Source organism: Balaenoptera physalus, assembly GCF_965194825.1.
Source record: "Balaenoptera physalus genome assembly, chromosome: 17".
In the NCBI taxonomy this organism is placed as follows: Eukaryota; Metazoa; Chordata; class Mammalia; order Artiodactyla; family Balaenopteridae; genus Balaenoptera; species Balaenoptera physalus.
The window spans coordinates 5332362-5354430 of record NC_138895.1 but is presented as its reverse complement, the minus strand read 5'-3'; the positions used below and the strand labels follow the sequence as shown (position 1 = coordinate 5354430).

The 22069-nt window shown below is 39.8% G+C and overlaps 1 protein-coding gene across 1 annotated transcript in view; it reads left to right on the top strand.

Moving 5' to 3' along the window:
- LOC309646598 (short-chain dehydrogenase/reductase family 16C member 6-like) overlaps positions 1-22069 on the top strand; it is a 51024-nt gene that overhangs the window by 20442 nt on the left and 8513 nt on the right. The window contains exons 3-5 of the mRNA XM_082433117.1: positions 6477-6576; positions 7139-7283; positions 20881-21006. Of these exons, the coding sequence (XP_082289243.1) occupies positions 6477-6576; positions 7139-7283; positions 20881-21006 (371 nt within the window). The remainder of the gene's footprint in view (positions 1-6476; positions 6577-7138; positions 7284-20880; positions 21007-22069) is intronic.

The following is a 22069-nucleotide window of genomic DNA, read 5'->3' as shown; positions in this document are numbered from 1 at the left end:
AGAAAGAAACTGCAGTTCAATGGGTTGAAATATTTTATCCAAGGTCCCTCAACTGCTGAGAGATGGCCCAAGGTTGCAGAAGGAAGAAACAAGAGGGAAGGGAAAGACTCTTTACAGCAAGAGGATTAGTAAATTTATAACTCAGGAGTGTTTTTCTTGAGGGCTGGAGTGTCTAGACCAGGGTTGTCCACTACGACTATCTGTGGTGAAAGTGTTCTTTTTCCATGCCTCCCAATATGGTAGCCACTTGTCACTTGTGGCTGTTGAGTACTTGAAATGTTGTTAGTGGAACCGAGGAGCTAAACTTGTAATTTTCTGAGTAAATTCATTTAAATGTATATTTAAATAGCCACGTATGCCTAAAGGCTACCATCCTGAACAACACAACTCTAGAAAATGGATGGGAGTTCAAAGGAGGTTGAGTTACCAGGGGAGTCTCCGCTGAGAGGGCTTATACTTGGAGCTGTAATGGAATGAGCAGGTACCGGCGGTGATGGGGATGCAGGAAGCACAGGTGGCTGGAACCAGGGCCTTGGGAACCACGAGGAAGGGCGCCTCAGCCCTCTGAGTCTCTGAGGGTGGGCCCTTGGGATGGGTTTGCTTTAGGTACCCAGGCGCCTCCTTCTTTCTACTCAATGCTTCTACACTCACTCTCTGAGGTCCTTGGAACAATTTTCTTGATCTCCTTCTGGGGACCCCCACTGGAGCCCAACACTATTTATTGAGCACCTAGCACAGTGCTTGACATACAACCGGTATTCCATAAACATATGCAAAAATCACTGATTTCTTTCGCTCGCCCACCCCACCCCAAAACTTCTTTTAGGAAGGGGAAATGCCATCTTGGCAAACAGACTAGGTCACACTCATTTCTAACCACACCACAAATCTAGAAGCCATCCTGGGTTCCTGCCTTTCCCTTAACTCCAACATCCCTGGCTCTTCCCATAAAACATGCTCAAGTACACTCATTCCTCCCCTTCTACCAGCCCCTGGCCCAAGCCAATGTCACCTCTCACCAGCAGCCCAGCATGGCCTTCCCTCCTCAGCGCTGGCGCCTTTGAGCCTGTCTTCATGCAGGAACAGAGTGATCTTTGAAACACATAAACTAAACCGTCTCACTCCCACTCAGAGATGTTCAGAGGATTCAAATGCACTTAGAATAACACACAGTCACCTATCATGGCCTGTAAGCCCTACACAAGGTCGTAATATCCTCCTTCATCTGTCTCCTGTCTCCCATTTTCTCTACTTTCTGCCCGCTTCCTACACTCCAAGGATCCTGATGAGACCCCAGAGCACATCAAGCTCTTTCCCGTATGGGGGTCTTTGCACAAGCTGTTGTCCTCTGTAGTCTCTGAACTTGTACCTTTGTATTATGTTTGCTATTCTATTTGGTCTGGTTCATGTACATAGTTACAGTAAAGGATATTAATAGGCACACACAGCCTTCTTGTTGAATGCCCCAAATCTTGAGAGAGATGGTGCTAAGCAACCACTAAAACCAGAGAATCAACTTCCATTAATGATTGTGGAAGGAATCGTCATTCACCGCTCTAAAACTCCGAGGACTTTTTATTTTCTACTGCTCTTACTAGCTCATGCATTCCAAGGCTAGGGAACCAAAATCAAGAAATGTCTCCATCAAGTTTCACCTGCAGTATTTCCAATTATGACAGATTTCCTTCTTCTTGAGGTCCCCCAAACCTGCCAAGTTCCCTGGCCTGCCAGGAAATGACCTTCCTTAATATCAAAAAGGCGGGACTTCCCTGGCAGTCCAGTGGTTAAGACTCCGCGCTTCCACTGCAGGGGGCACAAGTTTGATCCCTGGTTGGGGAACGAAAATCCCTCATGTCTCGTGGTGCGGCCAGAAAAAAAAAAAAAAAAAAAGAGGCTGGAAGGGCTCTGAAAGTCACAGAACAGGTATTAGTCCAGCTTCCCGGGAAGGCAGCTCAGTAGGCATTCATTCTGCATATGAACTACAATCAGTGTCCCTAAAAAGTGTCCTTGTCATACATGATTAAATGAAACAGTCTTAAATATGACACACCTGTGCTCTGGTTGCACTCTCAATCTCTTCAAGTCACAGGGAACTACACTCAATATCTTAGTATCTAAGATATACTAAGAAGAATATAATAGAAGAGAATGTTTAAAAAAGAATATATATATATTTATATATAACTGAATCACTTTGCTGTACACCTGAAACTATCACATTATAAATCAACTATATTTCAATAAAAAATTTTTATTAAAAATCAATAAATTTTTTAAATTAAAAAAATAAAATAAAATGTGCCATTGAATTTCCAAAAAAAAAATCTCTTCAACTGTACCCTGGTTTAAAAAAAAAGACCTGGTTCTTACTGAACCCATGAAAATAAGTGGCCATGAAAGAGGAAGGACTCAGTATTGGTCAGAATAATAGAATCTGCCTGCTGCCCTAAGTAAGTTTGTGAACAAGGGCAATTAGGATCTCTCATGCTATCTATAAAATGACTTGATTGTTTGGATATGTATTACTTAGAATAAGTAAATTTCATTCTATATATTTGTCTAAGCCTAGCGCATTATGAAGACATTCATCTGAAATCCAGATCCAGAGCTAAAATTATTATCCCCACCCTCATGTTCCTCTGAGGACCGATTTGTTTATAACCTACGCTAGGATTCCCCATAAGATATTTTTCTAGAATTCTGAGAATATTGGTTGAAACGAGAAACCTTTCAAAGCGAGTTAAATTGCAGCTTGCATAAGTTAGCGTCCTTAATTGAGGATTAGAAATAGACCAAGAAGAAAAGAAAAGGACTTCTTCACGTGCCCCTCAGAAAATAGAACGTTGACCACATTTAGATTTCCCTCATTGACTGTATAATCCAGCCCCACATAATTATTTCTGTTCTGCTGGAGCCTGGTAAGAGACTGCTTTCAGACTGTCAACCGTCCCTGCACTAAGGAGGCTGAAGGGACCTGATTCAGCCCCTGGTGTGGCCTTCTGAGGGTCGCCTCACAGTGGCTATGTCAGCTGTACCAATGAGTCGGCTCCTTGAGGCAGCCCTTTCCAGTGTGACTTATTTATTTATTTTTATTTTTTTATTATTTTTTTAATATTTGAATTGTAGGACTGATTTTTTTCTAATAAATTTATTTATTTTTTATTTATTTATTTTTGGCTGCGTTGGGTCTTCATTGCTGCACGTGGGCTTTCTCTAGTTGCAGCGAGCAGGGGCTACTCTTCATCGCGATGCACGGGCTTCTCATTGCGGTGGCTTCTCTTGTGGCGGAGCATGGGCTCTAGGCGCGCGGGCTTCAGTAGTTGCAGCATGCGGGCTCAGTAGTTGTGGCTTACGGGCTCTAGAGCACAGGCTCAATAGTCGTGGCTCATGGGCATAGTTGCTCCACGGCATGTGGGATCTTCCGGGACCAGGCCTCGAACCCGTGTCCCCTGCATTGGCAGGCAGATTCTTAACGACTGTGCCAGCAGGGAAGTCCCTTCAGTATGACTTTTAGAGTGTCCTGTGATGCTGTGTCTTCCACAAGACATAGTGTCTGGCTTGTGGCACCAGAGCCTTCAGGCAAGATGACGGGAGTCTGGAGCCTTCCTATTGAGGATAAAACTGAGTGGATCTGATTATTTCAGTAACCAAAGTATCAACTGAAGAAAGTAGAAACCTCTACTGGGGTGTAATACATAACTATCTCAGCAAACAAATCTCCAGAGCATATCTCTCCATAAAATATATATATAGCAATATCATTTTTAGCTTTCAACCATAACTTTAAAATATACTTAAACTTATGTCATGTTAGAAGATAAGGTATGTGCCACACTGAACTGACTTTCTCGATTCAAGCTTTAAAAAACAAGCCACTGTTGACTGAAAAAAAAAAATGCACAACCTAAAAGTTGAGAATTATGTCTTATTCAGTGAATATACTGAGGACTTAAGCTGGGAGACAGCCTCTCAGAGAGCTCTGAGGGACTATTCCAAAGAGATAAAGGAGGAGCCAGGGTAAATAGGAGCTTTTTCCAAAAAAACAAAAAAGAAAACGTAGTTAGAACATCAAAAGATTACAGTTAAAGAAAACCAGACATCTCAAGTTAATGAATTTAGTGCTTTTCTCTACATGGGAAGATGCAAGAGTCTGGGCTCATTGAGATCATTCCTTTGGTATGCACCTTAACCATCTAGGGCCAGCATCCTGCTTTTCTCCATCCTGAATCCCCTCAGGGTACAGAGTTGGGGGGTGGCTGCAGTGACGGATGGTTTGATGGCTGCAGCATCCTTTGTTTACTGAAATGGCAAGCGATACTCCTCATCCACACCACACTGTGCTGGGTTACTCCATACTTTTGCTCTGTGAATTTTAACTTCTTTTAAAATTTTATGGGAAGCCAAATATTTCTCATAAATGTACCCAACTTAATATTCTTCTAAAGCCTTGAAGTCATTTAAGGTGACACTACAGAGTAACACAATCACTGGTGATATTAAAAGGTTGTCAAAAAGATAATTTTTAAAAATTGTAAAAGACAATGCAGGTGGAGAGACTAAGTTCAAACAATTGGGAAACCTGTCTGAAGTTCAAAAATACCAATTCTTTTTTTTTTAACAGTAAAGTCATCATTTGTTGTAATTCAGTTTAACTGAGCACATATTTGCCTTCTTCATTACCTGAGATACTTTATGAAAGCAGTGATAACTTATCTGACCCATAACCAGGGTGAAAAAATTTAGGAAGTTCAGTAATTAGACTTTTGCATAAGAAAAACCGAATCATACAACAAATGGGACACCCAAGAGACAGACATATAAAATGCCACCACACTTGGACGTGAACTGTCAAAAGAGACCAATTGTCTGCATCTAAGCAGAAACTTACCCATCAGTTCAGCAGTCCTGAGAAAGGTTAGTGAGACTCAAAAGATCTCAGAAGCAAAGGTGATATTCTTTGATCCAGTAGCTGCTTTTGTGTTCTACCTGTTCCTTGTATATAAGCACACCTTGGCAGACTCTCCAAAACTCTTAATGCAAAACTCTGACATTGTTAAAAATCATAAACCTCAGGCTTCCCTGGTGGTGCAGTGGTTAAGAATCCGCCTGCCAAGGCAGGGGACACGGGTTCGAGCACTGGTCTGGGAAGATCCCACATGCCGCGGAGCAACTAAGCCTGTGCACCACAACTACTGAACCTGCCCTCTAGAGCCCACGAGCCACAACTACTGAAGCCTGTGCACCTAGAGCCTGTGCTCCACAACAAGAGAAGCCACCGCAATAAGCCCGCACACCACAACGGAGACCCAATGCGACCAAAAATAAAATAAATAAATTTATTTTTAAAAAATCATAAACCTCTTAGAACTAGATGGTGAAAGCATTATCTGTCAAGGTTTTGTTTAACTCATTTATGAGAAAACCAGAAGAATAATACTGCTGATAAATTGATGATGTGAGGAGTTTGGATTTATATAGATAATGAAAAAGAATGCTGAAATAAGATCACTAAACACTTAACTCTGGGATTATCTTTTCTATTAGATCAAAAATAAAAAATCACACCTATTCATTTTCTACATGTTAACCTCCAATTTTACAGGATTGTGAGACCTCTGGGTTCTAATAACTATTAGTCAAAGTTACATTGCTAAGGGAGTTATATAAATCTCAGGCAAGATTATTAGAAATTGCCCCAGCATGTTGAAAGTCGTTCAGTTATCTCTTTGCCTTATTTCAAGTTTTGGATAATGTTTCCCAACAGAAGTTAGATTAAAGAGCCCAGTATTAGGGGAAGAAAGAGTGAACAAGTTCCCTGAGAGAACCACGGGGATTAGGGAACTGGGATTTTCCATGGCGTGGGGACTTAGAACACTGAATTAATACCTTACTTGAGGATAAATGATTCAATTTTGCCAAAATAGCTAAGAATGTATCTAATCATTGTAGACAATGCCAAAGCACTTTTGTTTTCCAGAGCACATTTTCCTTGCATTGGAATTCAACTTTCCTTGAGCAGTTTTTCCCATTCTGCCAATACATCCATTGGAGTGAGAGGGAAATCTTACTTAGGGTAAAGCCAGGAAGGTGACCGTGATCAAACTTTAATACAAATTGCTGAAGACTACACGGAAGAGCTCTACAGACTAGAAAACAATAGGTTTTAAGTTTGGGGGTTCTTTTTTAGCAAACTCTAGATGTAAAATGTTGATTTAATTCAATTGGTATAGTTTACTTAAAAGCAAAATCAAGTCAAATAGTATCTCTTTTAGATTAACACATAATAAATGTTAAGATCCTTGAGAACCGTGGCTCCATGGTACCAGTGACTATTTTGCACTGCCACAGAATCTAACACATCGTAAGTGTTCAATAAATACTTATTAAGTGAACCTGTACATTGATCACATGCTAATTGAGCAAATAAAATAATAAATGAATAAAGAATATTGACACAGTGTATTTATATCTTCCAGACTTGTAAGGCCTTCCTTCCTGCCATGCTTAAAGCTAACCATGGTCACTTAGTCTGTATTTCAAGTATAGCAGGAGTAGTTGGTATCAATGGACTATCGGGTGAGTACTTCACCATGTGCCTTTGAATTCCCCAGTTTACAGCACCCAGAAATTAGGACTCTTCCAAGGGACAGAGAACTCTTCCTGCACCAAGGAGAAATCTCCAGTACACTTGGCTCTATTTTTAACGCCAGGACTGCTTCCCATTTCCCAATATTTGGATTCCACATGTAAGTGATATCGTATGATGTTCGTCTTTCTCTGTCTGGCTCACATCACTTCGTATGATCCTCTCTAGGTCCATTCATGTTGCTGTTCCACTCCTCTATTTAAAATGGCAGTGGTAAGGGAAGATACTCTCATCTGTTTAAAAAACAAAGAGAAGAATGTACCAATTGGCTCAGTAGTCTTCTTGGGTTAAGAGAAATTGAAATAGTTTTCATTTTGTTGTTGGGTATGTAGTGTGGAGATACAGGAGTATAGTGGCCACAAAAATGACTTTAACAGAGTTGTTCTGCCCCCAAAATAAGCCAGAGAAAGGGGAGGGAGTTACAGTTTTTAAAATAATTCCATAAATTAACTTGTCAAATTCTATTACTAACAGCTCTTCACTTTGTTTCAGATTATTTTGCAAGCAAATTTGTAGCTTTTGGCTTTGCAGAATCTCTCTACCTTGAATTAAGACTACTACAAAAAAGTAATGTTAAAGCCACCATTGTTTGCCCATATTTTGTCAACACTGGAATGTTTGACGGCTGTACAACCAAGTAAGTGAACTCTTACAGTAATCTTTGCCCTTCCGATATATGTCAATGATCATCTTTTCATTTTAAAGTTTTGAAATATGAAAAGTAAAACAAAAGAAATGATTTGAATGCCTAATTTAGCAAAAGAAAACATTCAATATGTATTAAATTAATGAGTTTATTCAATTTAAGGATAATAATACGGTTATGAGCATATGTTATTGTGAAAACATAAACCTAAATTGTTAATCAGAATATCACAATGCAACAGAAAAGTTGGTAGTGAGAAGTTATTAAAATATTTACCATTGTAGTGTTGAGAAGATAATTTCTTTTCTAAAAAAAATATTGAAGTAAAAATCATCCAAAAGATAAAATATTTTGAAAGATTGATTAATATATGTGGGGAAGTTTAGGGAAATGATATTTTGATATAAAGTTTACATTTGGTAGAACAGCCAAATGAGGATGCAAATGAAATACAAAGGCTTTTACACAAAGGAGCCAATCAGTAGAGTATGTTAAAAAGTATAAACATGACCTAGGGCAAGTGTAGTCATTACAATTATTAAAAAGGGGACTGACATGAACCAAATGCTATCAATCAACTATATCTGTAGGAAACAGAGACAGCCAACAAATAGCCCATCTAAAAAGCAATGAGGTTATTTACAGTCTAGTGAAACCATAACATTAAATAGAAAGTGCCAAAACAGGTGGTGGAGTTGACAGAGTATAGCAGGGGAAAATCTCTCCCAAAGAAACATCTACTATGCAAGTCAAAATTAGCAAAGATTTTAAATAAAATCTTTGGAGATCGACCAAAGGGCATGCAACGCATTGGGAAGTATTTATTTAACAAAATCTATGGAAATTCAGTAAGAACACTGAGAGGCCATGGCACTGGGGCTAGGGACTACACCCACCCACCCACAGCTCTGCCTCTTAGAATAACTGCTTCAGGGGCTTGGCAACCAGTGACAACTCCCATATCCTCAGTCCCTGGAGTGGAAGAACTCCTCTGGGCAGTTTGGTAGCAGGTGACTACTGGAAGATCCCATTTTCTGCAGAAGGCCTGTATTGAAAGGATAGACTCATCCAGACAGTGTTTGTTCCTCCACCCCCAACTCCCACTGGGTAAGAAAGATCTGGGGAGAGGCTCCTGGTGAAGAGAGCAATTCCTCTTTCTACAACAGCTCTTTGTTGTTGGAGAGCCGCACCAGTAATTTCAGCAGTCATGTGGCAGAAGACCTATTTTGGGTAGACTAACCAGACAGTAAAAATTGGCAGATCCAAACCTCCCAGGTTCCGAGTTGTGAAAGATCCATACAGGCTAGTAACAGCAGCTGGGGGACAGCACTACTTCCTGCCATCCCCCCAGGTCCTGTTTGATAGGGACAATTCCCGTGGGAAAGCCAGGGAAGAGTCAGTTTCTCATTACACCCAACTCCTGCTTCGTAACACAGAGATTCTGACAGGCAAGGGTCATAGTCAGCAGCAAAAACTGGCATCTCTCTGCCTCTGCCATGGAACCCAGCTTCAACTGGCTAAGACCATAGATCAGAGCATCATCCAAAAAAAGTAGCACAACCAGCTAGCAAATTAGAGCATGAGAGCTGGATGTGATACAAATAGAGGCAGGCCAGTTAAAGGCTTAAGAGAAAGAGACAGTAAAAGATTGCCTGGCTAAAACCACAGTTACCCCTGACAGTCAGGAAGGCTGTATGCATGCCCAGGTTGGAGCTCTCAAGAATGACATCAGAAGCTACGCATTGCAGGAAAGACAGACCTCACAGAACTAGTTCAGCCAAGTGACTGAGTAAATAAACAAGCAAACAACCATGCAGGACTGTTATCCAGAGTTGCTACAATATATCACCTAAAATATTTACTTTTTAATCAAAAAGTATAAGATACACAAAGACACAGGAAAGTGTGACCAATACATAAGGAAAAAATATAGGCAGTGGAAATTACCTTGAAAAGGATGCAGATGTTGGACTTAGCAGACTAACTTCGCAGCAGCTATTATAAATACATTCAAAGATCTAAAGGAATCCATATTTTTAAAATGGAAAGAAAGTATGATGACAATGTTACATCAAATATTAATCAATAAATATAGATTTTTTTAAAAAGAAGCAAGTGTAAATTTGTGAATGGAAAAGAACTAATGTAAATTTGGGAGTGGAAAAGTAACTGAAAAGAAAGATCCACTAGAGCTGCTCAACAGTAGATTTGAGCTGGCAGACAAAAATGAGTGAACTTGAAGACAGATGAACAGAGAGTATGCAACCAGAAGAAAAAAGAGAAAATAAAATGAAGAAAGATGAACAGAGCCTCAGAGAAATCTGGGCCACCTTTAATCACATCTGTGTACACACAAAAAGAGTAACAGAAAGAAATGAGAGAGGACCCGGAGAGAAGATGGCGGAAGAGTAAGACGCAGAGATCACCTTCCTTCCCACAGATACAGTAGAAATACATCTACACGTGGAACTGCTCCTACAGAACACCCACTGAACGCTGGCAGAAGACGTCAGACCTCCCAAAAGGCAAGAAACTCCCCCCGTATTTGGGTAGGGCAAAAGAAAAAACAAACAACAGAGACAAAAGAAGAGGGATGGGACCTGCACCAGTGGGAGGGAGCCGTGAAGGAGGAAAGGTTTCCACGCACTAGGAAGCCCCTTCGCGGGCGGAGACTGCGGGTGGCGGAGGGGGGAAGCTTCGGAGCCACGGAGGAGAGCGCAGCCACAGGGGTGCGGAGGGCAAAGCGGAGAGATTCCCGCACAGAGACTCGGCGCCGAGCAGCGCTCACCAGCCCGAGAGGCTTGTCTGCTCCCCCACCGGGGCGGGCGGGGCTGGGAGCTGAGGCTTGGGCTTCGGAGGTTGGATCCCAGGGAGAGGCCTGGGGTTGGCGGCGTGAACACAGCCTGAAGGGGTTAGTGCGCCACAGCTAGCCGGGAGGGAGTCCGGGAAAGGCTGCAGCTGCCGAAGAGGCAAGAAACTTTTTCTTACCTCCTTGTTTCCTGGTGCGCGAGGAGAGGGGATTCAGAGCGCCACCTAAACGAGCTCCAGAGATGGGCACGAGCCGCGGCCATCAGCACGGACCCCAGAGACGGGCAGGAGACGCTAAGGCTGCTGCTGCCGCCACCAAGAAGCCTGTGTGCGAGCCCAGGTCACTCTCCACACCGCCCCTCCCGGGAGCCGGTGCAGCCCGCCACGGCCAGGCTCCCGTGATCCAGGGACAACTTCCCCGGGGGAACGCACGTCGCGCCTCACGCTGCTGCAACGTCACGACGCCTCTGACGCCGCAGGCTCGCCCCGCCTCCTCCGTACCCCTCCCTCCCCCCGCCTGAGTGAGCCGGAGCCCCCAAGGCAGCTGCTCCTTTAACCCCATCCTGTCTGGGCAGGGAACAGACGCCCTCAGGCGACCTACACGCAGAGGCGGGTCCAAATCCAAAGCTGAACCCCAGGAGCTGTGCAAACAAAGAGAAAGGGAAATCCCTCCCAGCAGCCTCAGAAGCAGCGGATTAAAGCTCCACAAACAACTTGATGTGCCTGCATCTGTTGAATACCTGAATAGACAACGAATCATCCCAAATTCAGGAGGTGGACTTTGGGAGCAGGATATATTAATTTTTCCCCTTTTCCTTTTTTTGTGAGTGTATATGTATATGCTCCTGGGTGAGATTTTGTCTGTATAGCTTTGCTTTATAATAGCTTTATTTTACTTCACTATATTATATCCTCTTTCTTTCTTTCTGTTTTTTCTCCCTTTTACTCTGAGCCGTGTGGATGAAAGGCTCCTGGTGCTCCAGCCAGGCGTCAGGGCTGTGCCTCTGAGGTGGGAGAGCCAACTTCAGAACACTGGTCCACAAGAGACCTCCCAGCTCCACGTAATACCAAACGGCGAAAATCTCTCAGAGATCTCCATCTCAACATCAAGACCCAGCTTCACTCAACGACCAGCAAGCTACAGTGCTGGACACCCTATGCCAAACAACCAGCAAGACAGAAACACAGCCCCATCCATTAGCAGAGAGGCTGCCTAAAATCATAATAAGGCCACAGACACCCCAAAACACACCACCAGACGTGGACGTGCCCACCAGAAAGACAAGATCCAACCTCATCCACCAGAACATAGGCACTAGTTCCCTCCACCAGGAAGCCTACACAACCCACTGAACCAACCTTAGCCACTGGAGACAGATACCAAAAACAACGGGAACTACGAACCTGCAGCCTGTGAAAAGGAGACCCCAAACACAGTAAGAAAAGCAAAATGAGACAACAGAAAAACACAGAGCAGATGAAGGAGCAGGGTCAAAACACACCAGACCTAACAAATAAAGAGGAAATAGGTAGTCTACCTGAAAAAGAATTCAGAATAATGATAGTAAGGATGATCCAGAATCTTGGAAATAGAATAGACAAAATGCAAGAAACATTTAACAAGGACTTAGAAGAACTAAAGAGGAACCAAGCAACGATGAAAAACACAATAAATGAAATTAAAAATACTCTAGATGGGATCAATAGCAGAATAACTGAGGCAGAAGAACGGATAAGTGACCTGGAAGATAAAATGGTGGAAATAACTACTGCAGAGCAGGATAAAGAAAAAAGAATGAAAAGAACTGAGGACAGTCTCAGAGACCTCTGGGACAACATTAAACACACCAACATTCGAATTATAGGGGTCCCAGAAGAAGAAGAGAAAAAGAAAGGGACTGAGAAAATATTTGAAGAGATTATAGTTGGAAACTTCCCTAATATGGGAAAGGAAATAGTTAATCAAGTCCTGGAAGCACAGAGACTCACATACAGGATAAATCCAAGGAGAAACACTCCAAGACACATATTAATCAAACTGTCAAAAATTAAATATAAAGAAAACATATTAAAAGCAGCAAGGGAAAAACAACAAATAACACACAAGGGAATCCCCATAAGGTTAACAGCTGATCTTTCAGCAGAAACTCTGCAAGCCAGAAGGGAGTGGCAGGATATACTTAAAGTGATGAAGGAGAAAAACCTACAACCAAGATTACTCTACCCAGCAAGGATCTCATTCAGATGTGATGGAGAAATTAAAACCTTTACAGACAAGCAAAAGCTGAGAGAGTTCAGCACCACCAACCCAGCTTTACAACAAATGCTAAAAGAACTTCTCTAGGCAAGAAACACAAGAGAAGGAAAACACCTACAATAACAAACCCAAAACATTTAAGAAAATGGGAATAGGAACATACATATCGATAATTACCTTGAATGTAAATGGATTAAATGCTCCCACCAAAAGACACAGACTGGCTGAATGGATACAAAAACAAGACCCATATATATGCTGTCTACAAGAGACCACTTCAGACCTAGAGACACATACAGACTGAAAGTGAAGGGATGGAAAAAGATATTCCATGCAAATGGAAATCAAAAGAAAGCTGGAGTAGCAATTCTCATATCAGACAAAATAGACTTTAAAATAAAGACTATTACAAGAGACAAAGAAGGACACTATATACTGATCAAGGGATCGATCCAAGAGGAAGGTATAATAATTGTAAATATTTATGCACCCAACATAGGAGCACCTCAATACATAAGGCAAATACTAACAGCCATAAAAGGGGAAATTGACAGCAGCACAATCATAGTAGGGGACTTTAGCACCTCACTTTCACCAATGGACAGATCATCCAAAATGAAAATAAATAAGGAAACACAAGCTTTAAATGATACATTAAACAAGATGGACTTAATTGATATTTATAGGACATTCCACCCAAAAACAACAGAATACACATTTTTCTCAAGTGCTCATGGAACATTCTCCAGGATAGATCATATCTTGGGTCACAAGTCAAGCCTTGGTAAATTTAAGAAAATTGAAATTGTATCAAGTATCTTTTCCGACCACAACGCTATGAGACTAGATATCAATTACAGGAAAAGATCTGTAAAAAATACAAACACATGGAGGCTACACAATACACTACTTAATAACGAAGTGATCACTGAAGAAATCAAAGGGGAAATCAAAAAATACCTAGAAACAAATGACAATGGAGACACGATGACCCAACACCTATGGGACGCAGCAAAACCAGTGCTAAGAGGGAATTTTATAGCAATACAAGCCTACCTCAAGAAACAGGAAACATCTCGAATAAACAACCTAACCTTGCACCTGAAGCAATTAGAGAAAGAAGAACAAAAAAACCCCAAAACTAGCAGAAGGAAAGAAATCATAAAGATCAGGTCAGAAATAAATGAAAAAGAAATGAAGGAAACAATAGCAAAAATCAATGAAACTAAAAGCTGGTCCTTTGAGAAGATAAACAAAATTGATAAACCATTAGCCAGACTCATCAAGAGAAAAAGGGAGAAGACTCAGATCAATAGAATTAGAAATGAAAAAGGAGAAGTAACCATTGACACTGCAGAAATACAAAAGATCATGAGAGATTACTACAAGCAACTCTATGCCAATAAAATGGACAACCTGGAAGAAATGGACAGATTCTTAGAAATGCACAACCTGCCGAGACTGAACCAGGAAGAAGTAGAAAATATGAACAGAACAATCACAAGCACTGAAATTGAAACTGTGATTAAAACCTTCCAACAAACAAAAGCCCAGGACCAGATGGCTTCACAGGTGAATTCTATCAAACATTTAGAGAAGAGCTAACACCTATCCTTCTCAAACTCTTCCAAAATATTGCAGAGGGAGGAACACCCCCAAACTCATTCTACGAGGCCACCATCACTCTGATACCAAAACCAGACAAAGATGTCACAAAGAAAGAAAACTACAGGCCAATATCACTGATGAACATAGATGCAAAAATCCTCAACAAAATACTAGCAAACAGAATCCAACAGCACATTAAAAGGATCATACACCATGATCAAGTGGGGTTTATCCCAGGAATGCAAGGATTCTTCAATATACGCAAATCAATCAATGTGATACACCATATTAACAAATTGAAGGAGAAAAACCATATGATCATCTCAATAGATGCAGAGAAAGCTTTCGACAAAATTCAACACCCATTTATGATAAAAGCCCTGCAGAAAGTAGGCATAGAGGGAACTTTCCTCAACATAATAAAGGCCATATATGACAAACCCACAGCCAACATTGTCCTCCATGGTGAAAAACTGAAACCATTTCCACTAAGATCAGGAACAAGACAAGGTTGCCCACTCTCACCACTATTATTCAACATAGTTTTGGAAGTGTTAGCCACAGCAATCAGAGAAGAAAAAGAAATAAAAGGAATCCAAATCGGAAAGGAAGAAGTAAAGCTGTCACTGTTTGCAGATGACATGATACTATACATAGAGAATCCTAAAGATGCTACCAGAAAACTCCTAGAGCTAATCAATGAATTTGGTAAAGTTGCAGGATACAAAATTAATGCACAGAAATCTGTTGCATTTCTATACACTAATGATGAAAAATCTGAAAGTGAAATTAAGAAAACACTCCCGTTTACCATTGCAAGAAAAAGAATAAAATATCTAGGAATAAACCTACCTAAGGAGACAAAAGACCTGTATGCAGAAAATTATAAGACACTGATGAAAGAAATTAAAGATGATACAAATAGATGGAGAGATATACCATGTTCTTGGATTGGAAGAATCAACATTGTGAAAATGACTCTACTACCCAAAGCAATCTACATATTCAATGCAATCCCTATCAAATTACCAATGACATTTTTCACATAACTAGAACAAAAAATTGCACAATTTGTATGGAAACACAAAAGACCCCGAATAGCCAAAGCAATCTTGAGAACGAAAAATGGAGCTGGGGGTATCAGGCTCCCTGACTTCAGACTATATTACAAAGCTACAGTAATCAAGACAGTTTGGTACTGGCACAAAAACAGAAATATAGATCAATGGAACAGGATAGAAAACCCAGAGATAAACCCACGCACATATGGTCACCTTATCTTTGATAAAGGAGGCAAGCATATACAGTGGAGAAAAGACAGCCTGTTCAATAAGTGGTGCTGGGAAAATTGGACAGATACATGTAAAAGTATGAAATTAGAACACTCCCTGACACCATGCACAAAAATAAACTCAAAATGGATTAAAGACCTAAGTGTAAGGCCAGACACTATCAAACTCTTAGAGGAAAACATAGGCAGAACACTCTATGACATACATCACAGCAAGATTCTTTTTGACCCAGCTCCCAGAGAAATGGAAATAAGAACACAAATAAACAAATGGGACCTAATGAAACTTAAAAGCTTTTGCACAGCAAAGGAAACCATAAACAAGACCAAAAGACAACCATCAGAATGGGAGAAAATATTTGCAAATGAAGCAACTGACAAAGGATTAATCTCCAAGATTTACAAGCAGCTCATGCAGCTCAATAACAAAAAAACGAACAACCCAATCCAAAAATGGGCAGAAGACCTAAATAGACATTTCTCCAAAGAAGATATACAGATTGCCAACAGACACATGAAAGAATGCTCAACATCATTAATCATTAGAGAAATGCAAATCAAAACTACAATGTGATATCATCTCACACCGGTCAGAATGGCCATCATCAAAAAATCTAGAAACAATAAATGCTGGAGAGGGTGTGGAGGAAAGGGAACACTCTCACACTGTTGGTGGGAATGTAAATTGATACAGCCACTATGGAGAACAGTATGGAGGTTCCTTAAAAAACTACAAATAGAACTACCATACGACCCAGCAATCCCACTACTGGGCATATACCCTAAGAAAACCATAGTTCAAAAAGAGTCATGTACCAAAATGTTCATTGCAGCTCTATTTACAATAGCCAGGACATGGAAGCAACCTAAATGTCCATCGACAGATGAATGGATAAAGAAGATGTGGCACATATATACAATGGAATATTACTCAGCCATAAAAAGAAATGAAATGGAGGTATTTGTAATGAGGTTGATGGAGTTAGAGTCTGTCATACAGAGTGAAGTAACTCAGGAAGAGAAAAACAAATACAGTATGCTAACACATATATATGGAATCTAAGGAAAAAAAAAAAAAAAGGCCATGAAGAACCTAGTGGCAATATGGGAATAAAGACACAGACCTACTAGAGAATGGACTTGAGGATATGGGGAGGGGGAGGGGTGAGATGTGACAGGGTGAGAGAGTGTCATGGACATATATACACTACCAAATGTAAAATAGATAGCTAGTGGGAAGCAGCCGCATAGCACAGGGAGATCAGCTCGGTGCTTTGTGACCACCTAGAGGGGTGGGATGGGGAGGGTGGGAGGGAGGGAGATGCAAGAGGGAAGAGATATGGGAACATATGTATATGTATAACTGATTCACTTTGTTATAAAGCAGAAACTAACACACCATTGTAAAGCAATTATACTTCAATAAAGATGTTTAAAAAAAAAAAAAAAAAAAGAAATGAGAGAAAAGACCAGAAAAAATATTCAAAGAAATGATGGCTGAAAACTTCCCAAATCTAATGAAAAATATTAATTTACATAGTTAAGAAGCTAAATGAACTACAAGTAGGATAAACTCAAGGAGTTACACACCGGACACATCATATATTCAAAATGTTGAAAGACAAAAACGAAAAGAAAAGAAAGCAAAAACAAAAAGAAAGAAGCGAGAGGAAAAATGACTCATGTACAAGGGAACTCAAGTACAATTAACATCTTAAAGGAAAAAACTGTCAACAAAGAATCTTATACTCAGCAAAACAATGTTTCAAAAAATGAAGGCATAACAAGGCAAAAATTAAGTAAAAATTCAAGGCAAAACAAAAACTGAAAGCATTTGTTGCTAGCTCCTCACCTTAAAAGAAATACTAAAGAAAGTTCTTTACACTGAAAGTGACAATAGAGAATAATTTTAACACACACACACACACACACACACACACACAAAAAGTGCCAGTAAAGGTAATAAAGAAGGCAATTTCAAAGAGGCAACATAAATGCAACATAAATTTATTCCTAGGTATTTTATTCTTTTTGGTGCAATTGTAAATAAGATTATTTTCTTAATTTCTCCCTCTGATAGTTCATTGTTAGAGTATAGAAACACAACTAATTTTTGTATATTGATTTTGTATCCTGCAACTTTACTGAATTCATTTATTAGTACTAACAGTTTTTTGAAGGATTCTTTACAGTTTTCTATATATAATATCATGTCATCCACCAAATAGTGACAGTTTTATTTCTTCCTTTCCAATTTGGATGTTTTTTATTTCTTTTTCTTGACTAATTGCTCTGGCTAGGACTTCCAGTGCTATGTTGAATAAATGTGCTGAGAGTGGGCACCCTTGTCTTCTTCCCGATCTTAGAGGAAAATCTATCAGCTTTTCACCATTGAATGTGATATTAGCTCTGGACTTTATATATGACCTTTGTTATATTGCAGTAAGTTTCCTCTTTAAGAATTATTTTCTCTACTTCTTTGTTCTAACATTATTATTTAAATAACAATATTTGTAAGAATTGATAATAATATGTGATTAAGTGATATAAAAGAAAAAAGGTGTTATGAGAGAGAATAAAGGACATATACTTTAGAATGGGGAGGGGTAGTCAGTGATAGTTTCTCAGAGGAAGTGACATTGAAAACTGAGATCTGGCGACTTCCCTGGCAGTCCACGCTTCCACTGCAGGGGGCATGGGTTCGATCCCTGGTTGGGGAACTAAGATCCCACATGCCACACAGAGCAGCCAAAAAAAGAAAAAAAGAAAAGAAAACTGAGACCCAAAAGTCAGATAAGTAGGAATTAACTAGGTAAAGAGCAAGTGGGAAGAGCATCTAGGTACCCTGCACAAAGCCCTTGAGATCAGAAAAAAATGGGGATTCTTAAGAACCTGAAAGAAGGCTGCTGTGTCTTAGCACAGTGAGCAAAGTAGAGAGTAAAGTCAGGTGAGGTTAGAAACCATAAATACATTTTTCCCCCCAGAGGAACCATTGTTCACCATTTACCATCACATCACTGTTCATTATACTCTTCTACTTTTGTTTCTTTGAAATTCTTTATAATAAATATTTTAAATAAAATAATGAATTAAAAATTCATATTAGCTGAAGGAATGGCCATAAAGGGGAAATGTAGCATTATTGGAAATAGACTTCTAGAAAATTTGAAGGAAGTGTGTCTACAAAAGAACTCTACACAGAAGAGTTTAAAAGCTCTGGAATTAAGCAGTCAACAAAGCAGATAAAGTATATCTGGTTGGAAAGGACAGCCGTGAATGGCAGGAAGAGTTTCAAATGATAAAATCAGAAATGAGACCTTTGCATTTGCTAAGAAACTTTTTCTGACAACTTAACAGAACACTAGTCTCTAAAGCTAGAGGGTCAAGATCACAGAATAAATGTGACCAGCCAAGAGGAGGTGGTATGGTAGCCAATGAAAACAGTGATATTAAATGATGGCCCTTATAAACTTGGAGTTCCAAAGTTCATAAAAGGTAAAAACAAAGTCTCTAGAAAAAGAAAGATGAATAATCCTAAATGGTAGAGTATGAAATGAACAATGATGTGTAGATTATATTTTTTCCAGCTTCATTGAGACATAATCATCATATAAAATTGTGTGAGTTTAAGATGTACAGATGTGTTCATTTGATACATTTATATGTTGCAAAATGATTACCACCATAGCATTAGCTAACACCTCCATCTCATCACATAATTACCATTTCTTTTTTGTGGTGAGAACATTTAAGATCTACTCTCTTGGGGGCTTCCCTGGTGGCGCAGTGGTTGAGAGTCTGCCTGCTAATGCAGGGGACACGGGTTCGAGCCCTGGTCTGGGAGGGTCCCACATGCCGCGGAGCAACTGGGCCCGTGAGCCACAACTACTGAGCCTGTGCGTCTGGAGCCTGTGCTCCGCAACAAGAGAGGCCACGATAGTGAGGGCCCGCGCATCGCGATGAGGAGTGGCCCCCGCTTGCTGCAACTAGAGAAAGCCCTCACACAGAAACGAAGACCCAACACAGCCAAAAATTAATTAATTAATTAATTAATTTTCTTAAAAAACCCACAAATGAGTTAAAAAAAAAGAAAAGATCTACTCTCTTAGCTACATTCAAGTATGTAACAAAATATTGTTAGCTATAATCACGGCTGTACTTTAGATCCCCAGAACTTGTTAATACTATAACTGGAAGTTTGTACCATTTGATCAATATCTCCCCATTTCCCCAACCTCCAGCTGTTGGTAATCACCACTCTGTTCTCTGTTTCTATGAATTTAGCTCTTTTAGATTCTCCGTACAAGTTATATCATACAGTGTTTGTCCTTGATTATTTCACTTTTCATAATGCCCTCAAGTTTCATCCAAGTTGTCACAAACGGCAGGATTTCCTTCTTTCTCATGGCTGAATAATATTCCACTGTGTATGTGGATTTTCTTTATCCACACCAGATTTTCTTTATCCATTCATCCACCCATGGACACTTAGGATGTTTCCATATCTTGGCTATTGTGAATAATGCTGCAATGAACATGAGAGTGCAGATATATCTACAAGATCCTGGTGTCAAATCCTTTGGATTTATACCCAGAAGTGGAATTGCTGGATCATATGGTAGCTCTATTTTCAATTTTTTGAGGAACCGCCATATGGTTTTCCATAGCGGCTGCACCAATTTACATTCCCACCAACAGTGCACAAGGATTCCCTTTTCTCCACATCCTCACCAGCATTTGTTATCACTTGTCTTTTTGATGATAGCCATTCTGACAGGTATGAGGTGATATCTCATTGCAGTTTTGCTTTGCATTTCCCTCATGATTGAGCACCTTTTCACGTGCCCAATTTCATGTACATGTTGGCCATTTGTATTTCTTCTTTGGAAAACTGTTTTTTAATAAATGTTGGAGCCCTTTAGGCTATGGTTCTAAGGAACTTTTAGGAGAAAAAATATAAAGACTAATTACCAACATTTAATTACAAGAAATTGATCAGCTTTCAATAATCAGCTGAGATAAATAGAATTTTTGAGGCAGTGTGGTTCAAATAATAGAGAAGCATAATATAAAAGTATAAAATGTCAAAGTAATGCCTAATGGGAGCTTTATTACATGCTTATCTCATCTCAACTCCAACTGATTTCACAAACATCTAAGTCTGCTTAACATGGTAACAATAGTCTGCCTAAAATAAAGACACATTACACATGCTCAGGAGATTTTTCCTTTTGGTAATAAAATTTTGCAATTTTGCTTCTTAATAGTGTACAATTGCTTGATGTTTGGACTGAAAGAGAGAAAAGAAAAGAAAAAAGTTTCAAAGCGTTCCTTCCATAGGTGTAGACCATCACATAGCAGAAAATCAATAAAGGCCAGGCGTTCACTCTAAAAAATTAAACGTATTAGCACTGGTCCCAGTGTTGGTCATGAGAGAAAACACAAGGCAGTTCCGATATTTACATTTGGTTTGCATATTTAGAGACATTACATCTAATTAATTACTGTAGTCTAATTAATTATCAAGTTAATAACTTGATATCTAAAATTTAATAATTAGTGCTCACGATGGCAGCCAAAGAATACCACTCTGACAATATAACTCTTTGTTGTTTTCATTCCAGGGATCCACTTCTGCTGCCTATACTGGAGCACGAGTATGTTGCCCCAAAAGTTTTAAATGCTATTTTAGAGGAACAGGTTTACTTGATAATGCCCACATTTTTGCATGTTGTGTTGTTCCTTAAACAGTAAGTTAATAATGACTTCTCTATCATTTTGGTTATGCATGCACAAATTGTCTCATCATTGCTTCCTCTTTCGCCAGAAAGCAACCTCATACCTCTTTAATGATAAAGGAAAAGTAATATTTAAATAGTTCAAGGATAATTTATTGGATTGTTTCTAGCTGTGCTTGGTTACTCCAGACACTGAGAAAATTTAGAAACTATTGGGTCTTACAGAGTACAAATTATTAACTTCAAGAGAAACACCAATTGGAACACCAATTTTTTGGTGAATTCTTTTAGTTCAGCTAATGTAAAATTCTATTTTGAAAACAAAGGACAAATAAACCTGAGTGCGTTGACAGAAAATTATTAAGGATATTTGGCAAGTTCCTCACTGCTTTTAGTAAAAGAGCACCTGCAACTTCATGCTAAGAGTTCTGGAGTCTTTGCGGGTGGATTCAGGCCAGGCCCACTGTCTTCTCTGGAACAACATCTGACATTCGTCAGGAGCCTATATGTGCCCGACTCTGCATAACAGCCTTGCATGCATTTTATCACACTTAGGGAATCTGAGGATTAAAGAGAATAAGTCATTTTTATAGGATTAAACAGCTAATAAATTCTGGAACAAAGTTTTAATCCGATTATGGATCTTAAGCTCTTACCATCAGATATACTCCTCCCCCTGCTATAAGTTACTAGCAGAGTGGAAAACACAACCGGTGATTCACTATTATGAAATTATGTTATTAATAAATCTAGGACTTTCTTTACTATTTATACCCTCTTCAACATATTTTTGCAACCTGTGGGTTTATTCACGCATTCACTGAACAGGGAGGCACACAGGAAATTCTAAGATGCCACCTCCTGTTCATCCGGCCTTGGCTGCTGAACTAGGTCAAAGTCCCTGAGGTTGCAAACCCTCACATCTGTCCCTGACTTTTGTAGCACCCACCATACCTGTGGGCTGCTTGTAGGATATCTGTCCTCCTTGCTAGATTGCACACACTCCCTGAGGACAGGACACAGTTTCCTGCTCCGTGCTCCAGGCTGAGTACCTAACACAGAATATGCACGCAAT